General features: G+C 35.8%; 1 protein-coding gene across 1 annotated transcript in view; it reads right to left on the bottom strand.

Annotated features, from left to right (window-relative positions):
* hcn1 (hyperpolarization activated cyclic nucleotide-gated potassium channel 1) overlaps window positions 1-13,629 on the bottom strand; it is a 91,344-nt gene that overhangs the window by 17,554 nt on the left and 60,161 nt on the right. The window contains exons 5-6 of the mRNA XM_088910734.1: window positions 7,977-8,123; window positions 2,638-2,878 (exon numbers count right to left, since the gene is read on the bottom strand). Coding sequence (XP_088766860.1) covers window positions 2,638-2,878; window positions 7,977-8,123 — 388 coding nt within the window. The remainder of the gene's footprint in view (window positions 1-2,637; window positions 2,879-7,976; window positions 8,124-13,629) is intronic.

Below are 13,629 nucleotides of genomic sequence, written 5' to 3'. Positions count from 1 at the left end.
GCACTGTTTGTACTTGTTCATTTTCCTGTGGGTCTTTTCTCTGTCTGTGTGTGAGAGAAAGGGCACTGGTGGGCGTAGCCGCTGTGGCGTGATGGCAGCACGTGAAGTGGTTGGTACACAGCTGTTCACGCAGCACCCATGGGGGAGAGAGGTGGGGTGAGTGCAGGCTCTCCTGGGTGAGCTCATAGATCTTTAGCGAATGGGTCTTTCCTTTGCATGGGAAGCTCTTTCACCCCAGATTCATGCCTCTGGTACAGTACATGACATATTGTAAATAGGAGACTCCTGCCACTCTTGGGAAGTCCAGCTGCTGCAGGGTTGGAGTTTGTGCACGTGTGACTCTGTAAGCTGTGGTATCCCCAAAGAGGTGGCCTTCTCTGAGCTGGTTTTATCTCAGGCTTGTGTCTTAAGTGCTTTTGTCCCAAGAGCTTCCTGAAAATATAGGTTTTATTACAGTGTAATAAATGTTCAGAAGGGTATGGCGGAGTCATTGCTTCTCTTGTCTCTTGTTATTCTGAACCTGATCAGAGTAGACTGCCCTTGGAATTCACTGAATGTGGGTGGGTGAAAAGTCTCATTAAACTCAAGGGCATATAATATACTGTAACAGCAGAGGATATAAAATACCACTGTAAAACTCAAAGACGATTAAGAACAAAAACAGTCATAGGCTTTTGAAGGACAACTGCTATAAATGATGGAAGTGTCATGCAAAATGAAAAATATGCTGTACAATATTGACAAGGAAGAGGTATTATGTCATTAACTTAATAGAATTCATGATTTCTTGTTTCAAGATGTGACTGTATTACATTAAAATATGAAATAATCGATGAATAAGACTTCTAAGAATATATTTTTACATAAATGAAACCTTTAATCAACCCCTCTCTTGAATACAGCCATTATCATGCATCTATTTTTTAATCAAAATCAAAGATATAAAAAATTAATCATCTGAACATTTAATTGTCACTTGGCACATTCTGTTCCCATTTCTGTGCTGGGTTTTTCTCTGTTAAGTACTCTGGGACAGGATCTGCTTACAGACTGAGACAGCAGCTTGCAGATTTGTGTCTGGGAGTGACTTGGTGTAAAAGGAGAGTGCAGCTTTATTCACTACCAGCTGCTACCAAGTCAAAGCTGATCTCCTAATGCCTTACTCATGCGAAGGGTAAAAATATCACAGACCATATGGGGAGCTGATTGCAGCAGGTTGGTTGGCATCATTATATAGCAGTGCAGCTACCCTGCTCATGCCTCAAATAGGCTTTGTTTAATTTCAATTCAATTTCCTTTTGGTGTCATTGAGGACAGAGTCATAAAATGAGAAACAAAAATGCTAAACACATTGCAGAACAAAATAGTGATTGTGTTTCATGGGGAAAGATTTCCTTTTTGAAAGCATCAGATTGTGGATTTCCTAACACAATAGGCTACTTGCTTTTGAAGGTCTGTTCACCAGCTTTTTACATGACTAATTTTAAAAGGTCATGTACGCTTCAGAGTGCAATTATTTTCAGGTGGTCTTGGCCTAGCCCTTGGTCCACATGCAGTATAATCACTTGTGTATCCACCAGTATCTAATTTGATTGCTTCAGTTAGTGAGCATGAAGAGTGCCGCTGAAGGCATTGAAACCAAGATTCTCTACGAAACCTAATTAAGTTCTGAATAGGTTCTCCACTGTAACTCTGCAGGAAATACACAGTAGAAGTCAAAAGGCAGGCTTTCATGGTTTAACGCTAGGTTTGTAGTCATTTATGTTAACCCACATCAATAAGTGAATACTTTTTAATTATTGTCACTAATACTCTACAGTATGTAAGTACCTGTATAATGAACTAAAATGTATGAATGAATGGCAATTAACTGTAGAATGTACAAGCCCTTTTTTACAATGGTGGTTGTTGATTTGCTCCTAGTTTTCTAAAGGGAGGTCAACACACGAAGGCTTACATTTCTGAGAGACATTATTAGGGTTAAAAAAGAAACTCCAGCAAAGGTTGTGCTGTGTTTTATTTGGTATCTATAAAGGAGGAGCAAATTTAACACTGAAGGAAAAATACTCTCAAAGTACTCCTTAAAGATAACATGGTGTTATCCTGTTCTACTTTATGTCCTCAATCAGTAGCTCATATGAAGTGCAGGAGGTGTCACAACAGAGCAAATGCAATGTGTTTTTTAGAAAACAGAATTGTGACAGCCACAGGTATACAAAGTCTACATCAAATTAATTTCTGCAATGTTGATGCTATCCCCCTGATATTTCCTCAGAAGGGTATAGAAGTGGATTATGTATGCAACTCAAAACAAGAATATTCCATATTGTTTCTAAGCTAAAAGGCTTGTTTCTTCAATATATTTATTTCTAACTATTCAGCTTAATCTATATTCTGACTTCAAGACTTGTCCTTTATCATGTTACTGACAACACAGAGTGCAACATTTTCAATTATGTGTATTAAAGAATTAAAATAAGGTGAAAGCTTCAAATAAATATGACTTTCTAATCATAACCAAAAGGGTGACCAAAATAATTGAAACACCTATTTTTTGCTTACAATGCAAGCATAAATTATTTTTTTCATGACCTGATTCATTTACATTTTTTGTTGAAGCACAAATATTTCACAAACCTCCAAAATATGAGCCATCTGTGAGCTTCATCTCTTTGTTCAATTTTGTGATCACACTGGCCACTCCATGTTGAATGAAATACATCTTTTTTCCAACAGTGCCTTCTCGTATGATGTAATCATTGGGCTGGAACACCTCAAACTTCAACTTACTGAGCATGCCCGTCACAAAGTTGGGATCTGCATTCGCAAACAAGGGCATAGTTGCCACTAGTTTCCGGCAGTTAAAGTTAACTATTTCCTGGAAAGATAAAAGAAAACAGATTAGAGTATTCCACTTTCATATGAATGTCTGCATTAATCCTTCTTGTTGCACAAGCCTTAATAAACAGATTAAGAGATGGCCTTTACAATCCCTAGTATAATCTTGAATGTGGATTTTAAATCAATGTGAACCAGGTCTAAAACCAATTCTCTAAAAAAGATATTTACGAATGCCAGCTTACTTAGATACTGTATTCAACTATACACAAACATTGCAGTGGTTGACTATTAATGCAATATGAAGAGTAAAAAGAAATATGTTTTTGGACCTACCAGAAAATACCCTGCCATCCTACAGTAAGTACTGGATTGAATTAATACAGTATGTTGAAAAGGTTGATGTGTTTTGTAATTCACAGATTTGAAATGACACATGGGAGTGCTAATCCATTTATTTGTGAAATATGACACATATTATCTGGAGCTCTTGCCATTAGAATTGAAATAAGTATATTTTTTATATTAGTAAGCAAAGGAAAAGAAAAAAATTAGAATCTAAATGCAAAGAAAATTTAGGTTCTTTCCTAACACTTCTATAGAATTTTTATGAGGAAGAGACAATAAGGCAAAACATGGTAAGTGTCAATTAAAATCAGATACTGATGTCACCTTACTTTCTGTTCCTCATTCCTCAAACAAAATTCATTCTAATTTCAAGTTTTTTTTAATTTGTATGTTAGATAATAATTCTTCTGAGAACAGATACAATCAAGGCAAAGATTTTTTGCTTGATCTACAGATAATTGGACTTGATGAAACACCTCAGATCTCAAGAAGTGGTAATTTTTTAATACTGTGAGAACCACCAACAGCCACTTAGGGTATCACAAGTGGGAGCAAATTATTCATTTGTTAGTAATGCTTTTGACATATTGACTTAGTGAGAAACCATAAATAAACTCCTTACAGTTACTTTAATAATATTTCATTTTGAATATTTTCTTCCAAAATCAAAGGGAAAAATCAGCACAAAATAACCAGGAGACATTTTGAACAAGGTAGGTAAGTCCAATGCTTTGATGCAGACCATGCACTTCAAGAATAACTGTTATACAGTACCATTTATGATTTTATCATTAATTTAATTTTACTAAAGCATTCAGAATTTAAGTGCAGTGCACTTTTAGAATACATTTTTTGTTCAAAAATACTAAGATTTGCTTGCATTATGCAACTAGTCTGGTGTAAAGTATCTTGTGAATAAAGTGGAGGGAATGAGAGGAGACAAGCAATGCAAGACTTATTTCTTTTGATTAAAAAGAAGGAGAAGTTCATTCATTGGTGTGCACCTGTTCATGGCTAAATATTACACTGGAATGACAGCTGGTTCTTCTTCACTTTAGTGATGGTAATTTATTTTCAATTTTTACAGAGCTGCATTCAGAAATCACAGAATAATGACGGAATTTGCGCTGTAGTATTGTGGTTAGCACAGCTGCCTTGCAGGGCTGGAGCCCTGGGTTCCTGCTGCCTTCCTTGAGTAAAGTTAGCATGTTCTCCACCTGTGCAGTTTATGTCTGACTACACTAATTTGGCTCATTTCCAGGAAGGTGGCACTTGTTAAGACCATTACTGCTTCTGTGAGTAAACCAGAACAAAATAAATAAAGGAAATAAATAACCTTCTTACATTTTTAGCCATTCTGGTGTTCTTAAATACTATCATGACCTTGATAAGAAATGTATATTGTGAACTAGAGTAAGGGGATTATTCATAAACCTGCCATCTGTTTTCCATTGTGGAAAATTGTGTTGTTTTAGTCTTTAGTCTTTAGTCCTTTTGTGTTTTGTAACACAACATCTCACCTGTATATGCAAAAAACAAAATGTTAAAGTTGTAAATCCTGTGGTACATAGGTATAATCATGCAGCCTTGAAATACATTTTACTCATCCACTTTTTTATCAAATGATGTAAAATCACCAGTTGTGACAAGTGATCTTATCAAATGTTATTTTTTTTTCCTTTTATATAATTACCACTTCAAATAATTTGCCTTTTCTTTCATTTCAATTTTTTAGAATAATATGTTTTTGAATGGAGACATTTTTCCTTTCTCTCATCTTAATGAGAATCATCACCAAATTCCACAAGCCAATGTGTAGCACAAACTTTGCATAATGACTGTAACTGGTTGTTTGGAACTTGCTGGTAATTTTTTATCACTTACTGTACATTCTAAATAGCCAGTACAGCTTGGACATCTTGTTATTTAACTTGATGCTTTTTTTGATGAGGTGAAACGCTTTTACAGTGTTTTAATCATAGAACCTGAACACGTTTTGTTAATTTTGGTCATTTGTTTGGAAATCAGTATATTGAAGGCTTTGTCTAAGAACCACCTCCATCCAAATACAGCTTTGCATAACATTTGTAACTACTGTAGTTACATTTTAAAGACCAATGACATTTCTCAAAATCATGTTTAGGTCACAAATCTCTTGGAAAAATTTAATACTGTCCAATCATTCTATTTCTAATGATTTATGGACTTCTTTTCACCCTTCTATTTTAATGCATATACCAGTAAAAAAAATACCATTTTTAAAAGACAGCATATTTTTATGATTGATGATCGATGATTTTAAAGATTTTATGTGTTAAAAAACAAAAATATTGGGATCAATAAAGTAGTTTAATATAGTCTAACACATTTTAGTCATTAGTTTTATATTTTGGGTTTGCTCAAAATTCTAGAGATGTAGTTTCTTCTAATTACATGAATGTAGTGTAAAGTTTACTAAATGGTGGGAACTTTCTTCTTTAAAGGAATAAGAGTGCTTCCAGGATTCCAGGTTGTTAGCATGGGCAAAGGCAACTGTAGCAACAGTAGCAGGGGTTTTGACCCCAATCATATGCTACGAATAATAAATTAGATACCAGCATTCAGCTCAGAACTCCTCAGGGGAACAATCTTTGGGCTTTATCTATTTAAAGCCTTCCGTTTATCACATGACCATTTTAAAAATAGACTGTGTGCTGCAAAATTTCAGGGGTGATAAGATGAAATACTGTATTAACTGTTTTCTCACCTTGCCAGCATCATCAATGCATCAGTAACCACACAGAATGCTTACTGTTCTCACATGGTAATGATGATCTGAATTGACTTAATGGGGCTACAGGCAAAGCGGAGGCAATTAATGTCATTTTTTTCAGCAAACACTTTTTTCTTTTTTACTGTATATGATGATATATTGAGAGCACTGTGTTTTTTGGGTAAAGTTAGTAAACCAAAATACAAATGTTTAGAATATTAATGAAATCAAAGGATATTATACATTTTTGCTATTCTATGCTCATCATAGAATATGGTGCCAATGCAAATAAGCAAATTTTACCTTGCTTGTTCTACAGTTCTACTTTCAAATGGCTTTAATTAAACACATGAAACAAATTAATATCTTTTTGTGGTTTCACATAAGAAATGAAATCTCACTTCATTTATTTTTATTTAATCCCTTCAAAGAACACATTTTCATGCACATTTCATTTAGTGTTGGCGCTTGAGAACTATGTGGTATGTTTTTTATAAATAAGCAATGACATTTGACATTTGAACATTATCTAAGGCTGCTAATGAATTACAGTCTGCATTCTTTGCTTTATTACAAATGTTGCTGAGCTTTTTTAGACTATTTTGTGGAATCGCAAACTGGCAGTCATCCATCGCTGGCAACTTTCTAATTATCTACTGTAAGTCCAAGCACCTTGTCAGTTATTAAGGTACTAACCTTTGATTTGCTTTTCATAACTTTAAGCAGAAATTGTGAAAATATCTTCTAGGTTTGTGGAATATATATACTCTACTACACTAAATAATAAGACATCTGGGTCCCTTTCCTGCCAGTAGAAAGTGTAGTCCAGTTCCCGGAGGCTGCCATCTGAAGGGAGCCTAGTCTCCTGTAGGGCAGCAATATCAATATTCAGCCTCTTGAGTTCTAGGTTGATGATGGCTGTCTTTCTAGAGTCATCGATTGACCTGGGTCATTGGAGAGGCCTGATGTTCCAGGACTGGTGATCTTTTAGTTCTTCTGTGTTTGCTTGGTGCAGTGTTTTCAGTCTGCTTGTCAAGTTGATTCTCTAAGCTCCATGCACCCAATGAAGCAGGCAGACTGCGGCGGGTCAGCACCTTACTAGCTCGGGGCTGCCCAGCTTGAGGTGGGCAGTAGCTGACTAGTGGGATACGTTGATCCCTCCCACTGTCGAAGGCAACCCGTAGTGCCCTTAACTATGCCAATCGCTGTGGGCTTATCACTCGTAACTGCTGACTCCCGTGTTGTTCTGTTGCTGTACTCAGTGGCACTGGAGTGACCTCTCCAGGGTGCAAGCCTGGGCAAAGTGTATGGAGACCCTGGGCTGCCCAATCGTCAGAGTCCCCCTCTCGGCCTCGTCAGTGTGGTCCAAAGGAGTGCAAAGCGTGACGCTTGGCACTAACTTGGCTGCAGGAGCTGCCAGAAAGATGAGTAGTAGTTGAACCGACCGTCTTCAGGGCTCCACTCCGGATTCTCTGTCTGGGTTCACTCCCTTAGGCTTTACCTTTCCCAAGGCCCTCACAAGGCCGTGGGGCTATTTACCCATAGCTGGGGGTTTGGTTCATGGACACCAGGGCATAACCACACGCCGGTGGGCCATGCATGCCGCACGTCTGGGGGCCAAACAACCTCCGAGTCCCTGCAGACTAGCCTGGGGCCTTGCGGTACCCAGTTACCATCTGTCGCCACAAGGATGCACTACACAGGGCTTGCTGTGGAGAGGCTATGTACTGGCAGGAGAGACGTATGCACTCGGCTCTCTTTTCGCGGTTCTGCGAGCAGCATTGCTAGCCAGTGGTGTGGCTGAAAGCGAGAGGTGACAAGCACACAGACACTTCGCCAACACTCTAGACGCATCACACAACCATTGACAAACTAAGACATACCTGTACAGTACTGATGTGTTTTATCAGAGATGTTTTATATCATATAGTAATTGCTTATACAATATATTGATTTTTCTGAGCAGTTTTACACTTTAATTCATTTACTAACAAGGATCTCAAGTGTTCTAAAAAGGAAGTCTGAAATGCCTTCTCACCTCTTTGAGTGGGTCGTTTAACTCACTGAGAATATTTTCCTCATCAAAGATCTTGCCCTGATAGCGGTGCTCATAGTAATCATGGATCTTCTGTCGCATGTCCGCAGGCAGCTTATGAAAGGACATGTATTGCTCCACTTGCTTATACTGCAAGGATACAAAATAAGAAGAAATGAATAAGATTGAAATGTACATTCTGTAGCTTAGCTGCAGACAGCAGAATCAGCAGCAACAATGTTATTAATCAGATATAAACTGCCATTTTGCCACATGTATCTTTAAAAAGGCATCCTTCATTAAACCAACATACATTTCATTTTTTGATTTTTCTAACACAACTGCAATCATCAAACAATACAAAAGTGTAGTATTACAATACAGTCAGTTAGCTACAAAAAGGACACAACGTGTCTTGCAGTTTAACAAAACAGTACAACAGCGAGTCGAACCTGACTAATGATATTTCAACAGAAATTTCTGTCATCACTCCTGAAAATGGCATATATGAAAACATAAACAACAACAGTTTGTAGCAAAAACTACCGCAATTTTAGCAAAATTAATAAAGCAAGCAAATAACATGTATGCTAACATTGAAGGGAAGGGTGTTAACTCATTCAATTCATCCACTACTAAGTATGCCGTGTTCTTGTTTTAAATGCACTCCCAGATAATTTCCACTGGTGTCCCCAGTTTGTGTTTCGCTGTTCAATCTGAAGAAATTTGCAGCAATATATTTTCTATATAATTTCTATGCATTATAAAGAGTAGAGTTCCATGTGGTACTCTAATTATATAACCTCCATTTGAATATTCTCCCCTTATCAAGACCCTCTGTTTTCATTTCAGTTAAGCTTTAGTTTAAAACTATAGCCAGGGTAATTGGTTATAACTGGGTAATAAGTTATGATTGTTTCTATTGTTTTAATTAAACATCTGTCATGCAGATATGATGGCCTGCACAATATGGAAACCTATGGAAAACTACATTCATATACTGTATAAATACTTAATGAAAATTCCAAGAAAAGTCTACCAAGAAATTGTAGAAGACTTTGCCATAGTATAAACAGTTCTCAAAAGAACGGATGCATTTACTTATAAGACTCTATAGGATTTATTTTCAGCATTCAAATGTTATTTGAAAAACAGCCAGTTGAAATTAGAGGATGATTTATAATGGCATATAATTTTCCATTCACTCATCCATTTCGAATGATTGCTTAGTCCGAAACAGGGGAGCAGTGACCTGGATCCTCACCCAGCAGACAATAGGTGTAAGGCAGGAGACACCCTGGAAAGCACACCAGTTGGGTACTGTATATGAGTGAAACAATGTTAAATATCTGTATTGTGTAAGATTCATATGAATGCAGCAATTAATTAACAGGAATGTAGCATTTACTTATTTGTTGGAAAGTGATTGCTCACACAGTACAGTACTGTATGTTCTTTCAGGGAATCAGTTGGTCTTGCACAGGAAGCAGTATGACAGCATGCTTCTGTGAGGAATGAGCAGGTGGCAGGTGAGGATGTAGGTAAATCTAGATGTCCCATGGGAAGCATTGCACTGCCTTCATAATGTTACAAAGTGCAGATTCAGCAGACTTTTCAGTGGAGTCTGTTCCCGTATAATTAAGGACTTACTAACACTAACAATGGCATGGCAATGAAATAATACATCACTAGAATGAGAAACCCAGCCTTAAGTCAGCCATTTGAAATTATGTAAGTTAAATGTGATGGAGCTATAATTTAGTTCAAGGTGCTGGGTAATTAATGTAATGTTCCAAAAAATAGGGTGTCTCAGAGTATTAGTCAATTTGGCATGGATTAAATAACTGCCTTTTAAAGCCATAGTATAAGAGCTGCTCCGGAAGAAACCTTGCTGATGGAGAACAGAACATTATATCATTTAGGGGTGTTGGGAGGCCATCTATTTATTTAACAAAAATATGTAATCAAAATAAAACTAAATAATTAAGTATGAGACCAGCAAAATGAAGTACTCGAACATGTCCCTCAAACTAACTGCTAGCAGACGTTAATTCCATCATAAAAGCAAAAAGCAAAGATGAAAAAAACACAAAATTTTGCTCTCTGCAACTAAAGAAGGCTCTGCAGCCAAAGCCTTATGCTTTTTTTTTTATTTGTTGCATCGCAGCTTGTATGTTAACACAGTTCACCACTCCAACATCATCAAATTAAGATATGTAACTTTTTTGTATATTCCATTGAATATAAAGACTATTTCATTATAAAGAAAATAAAGAAAGGGGAACTATCCCTCAAACTACCTGTTGGGCTTTTATGTGTTTATTTATTTATGAGTCTCATTTCAGACTGTAGAGCATTGAACCACACATTTTATGAAAGTGAGCTACTAGAACAAAAGGCATTTCCAAAGCATTCAAGAAAGGAAGTGGTCCAAAAAGCAACTCATCTATCAAAGCCAGAGAGTGAGACTACGTTTACAAATTGGCACAGGTATATAACACTTGTATGAATGGCAATTGGCAGAACTTTACCCAAGTAAATAAATACCACCTCTTCAGACTGCAGCCTGTAATCAGAAACTCAAAGACAGACCACTATCTTAAGTAACCTACAGATGACACAGAAAGCAACATGAAAATCAAATTGATCAAACAAGAGCCGTAGCAAATATTGTTTCTCGTGGATTTCTAGTTGCTGCTGCAAAGTGATAAGACAAGGGTTTTTTGAGAAAAATCGATTAAACATCGGGCGCAAAATGGCGTTGAAATAATTTTTTTACAACATTTCAACTTTCAAATGGAGATCAGTCACAGTAGTGGCATTTTGCCCTGATCCCCCAGATGGGTTTGGCATCAGATTTATAAACACGTTGATCAAATATTAAAACAGCCTTGCTAATCCTTTTTCATCTACTGTGGCAGTTTTATAAAACATGCATGTGCTGTACTCCAGATGCCTTCTGTCATAGCATGTTTCACAAAATGATAAGTCTGTACGGCATATACTGTATATGTCTGCACATACTCTATGTTGAACACACCCAAGTATCAGACTGAATACATACCGTACAGTACATACCGTGTGTATGATACTGATGCTATACTGTATATATAAAATTACAGAGTACAGTTGTATTTTAGTTCCAGGAATTATAGAATATATTGCTCAATGTCTCTAAGGTAAAAACATTTCTTCAAAGGTGCCCCTCACAAAACTGTAAAACTACTTTAAATAAATTAGACATCTTGTGAAATTCTCAACATACAGTACAACACCTTTCAAAGTGTTTGCATGTTCTTAACTTGTTCTGCATCCATAAAACATATCTTCAGCAGGCTACAATGTTTGTTCCACACCCCAACCCTTATAGAACTGCTGCTTTGGTTTCTTTCTATGATGCCTTTCTATTTACAATGGCCACAGCCTTCTTCTTAAAATACAGCTAGAGTTGTTTATGTATAAATTAAATCCTTTGAAAATGAGCAGTCATCTTCACATACTGTACTAATCTGACTGAAAATAATGAAATAACTATGCTGCCCACACAACTGTCATTGCTAGCCACAGTGCACTACAAAAAAGTACAATACCTTTAAATGATTAAACATACAGTAAATAAGAACCTCTATGGGCTGGCATTCAAACCAAGGTGTTGTCTTCCCTTGAAATCTATGCTTCCAGGATAGAATTCAAGTTGGTGTAGCTCTAACAAGAAATATGCAGTCGTCTGTTACTGAATGGATATACAGTACTGTATAGTGTATATCTACCTATACAGTATATACTGTAATGTTTACACAATGCTTTATTACTCTGGTTTTACGCATTGCTAGGAGATATGCAATCTCCCATTTAAAAGGAAAAAAAAAACACCAAGCACAGGAGCATACCTCCTTTAAACTGGTCATCACATGAGGTTTCTGTTGCAGAATATGTAGACTAACAGTATAATGGGTTATGTACTGTACATGTACTCTAGTTCTTACGTTTTCAAGTACAACATACTGTGCATCTCGTTACTTTGTAATGCTTACACAGACTACACAGTATAAACAATCTTTAATTTAATGTGGTTTTACTTTTTGTTAACTCAATATGATCATGTAAAAGGCTGCTTATTTGAGGCTGCAGTGACTCATTTTACTGCGGGGGTTCTAAATTTTGCTGACTTTTGTTAGTTCAGCAGAACATTTGGAGAAACATTTTGATCTTGATATGATGTACAGTATAGTACCAGATTTCTGCCTTTGCCTCCTTCAGCTTTTTCACTCTCTAGAGAAGTCACTTACGAAAGGTTGTTAGGATGTTTATAACAATTTTATCAGCAAATCTTAATATTTAATGAATTGTCAATATTTTTATTAATGTGTATTGATAATACTGTTAGGATCAATGATTCATTGATATTTATATTGATATTTTAATTAACGAGTTATTTATTAAATGTTTATTAAGTTTATAAACAATCAACTTCAATAATATTTTGTTATTACCTAATCACAAATATACCTCTTATAAGGGTTTTTCTTATTAACAGCATTTCGCTGTTTTTGGCTTCGTTTTCTCTTTTTCAGTATTTCAGTATTGCCCTCTTTTCACACTGATAGCAATTTTATTCATTGTTTTTGTTCTCTTATATTTTCTATTTATAGCAGTATTTTACAAATGTAGACGTTATATTCTTCAGGGATTTATGCAGGTTTTCCATTAATGTACAGTATGCTGTTTTGCACTGCAAGGTGCTGTAAGAAGACAAATATCATCACCCTTTGAATCTGGAAACCTGCAATATGTCTATATTGAAAATGTATGTTTTAAAGCATATATTTGACACGGACATTATTCTTGAAATAGCAAAAAGTTTCCATACATTCAAATATAAAAAATATGTATTGGATATCTGTAAAATATCAGATTTTGTGATAAAATGATAAACACCCATACAGAACCCTACAGTATCTATTCTAGAATGAACAATTCATATAAATATTTATTGATCGGACATATTATATTCCTTTAACAACATACTGTGTATGTAATTTTTAAACTCATAGGGGTTTATTTAAACTCATTGCATTTTAAATGGAAATATATTATACAGGTATGCAAAATATTTCTGAAGAATGTAAGTCATAAACATTGTATATTATTGTATATTGTATATTATCAAAACATAAATACATGTGCATTTAAAATTGTATTTCTGAAATACAATTCTCACGTATGTGAAACATACTTTCAATACATGTATTACTGTTCAGTATCAGTCCCCCACAACAGCACTTCAGACAAAATTTCTAATATATCACTAATATATTAGTACTATAGTATATTGTACCTTGCAAGCCTTCAGGGTGAAAAGCTTCTGCCTAAAACACATTTATCTACCACCTAGTAAACTTCTGATTATTTTTCCATACTGAAAGTTTGAACATGAAGCCTAGTGTCAGTGAATATTCACTAATTAGCTACACCAGACTCTGTTCTCCTCATGCACACATAAAGCATACTGTACATACAGTATTAGCTAGTTACTCAGTTTTATTTATTTATCAATGTTTAGACAAAACACACCATTTTATCCATCCATTTTATAGCTGCTTCTTTCAAAACAGGAGCTATACCCTACCCCAGCAAGGAATAGGGTGCAATTCAA

This window comes from Atractosteus spatula, chromosome 3, assembly GCF_055471065.1.
Source record: "Atractosteus spatula isolate fAtrSpa1 chromosome 3, fAtrSpa1.hap1, whole genome shotgun sequence".
NCBI classification, from domain to species: Eukaryota; Metazoa; Chordata; class Actinopteri; order Semionotiformes; family Lepisosteidae; genus Atractosteus; species Atractosteus spatula.
The sequence above is the reverse complement of the archived record's forward strand: the minus strand, read 5'-3'. Positions and strand labels throughout refer to the sequence as shown.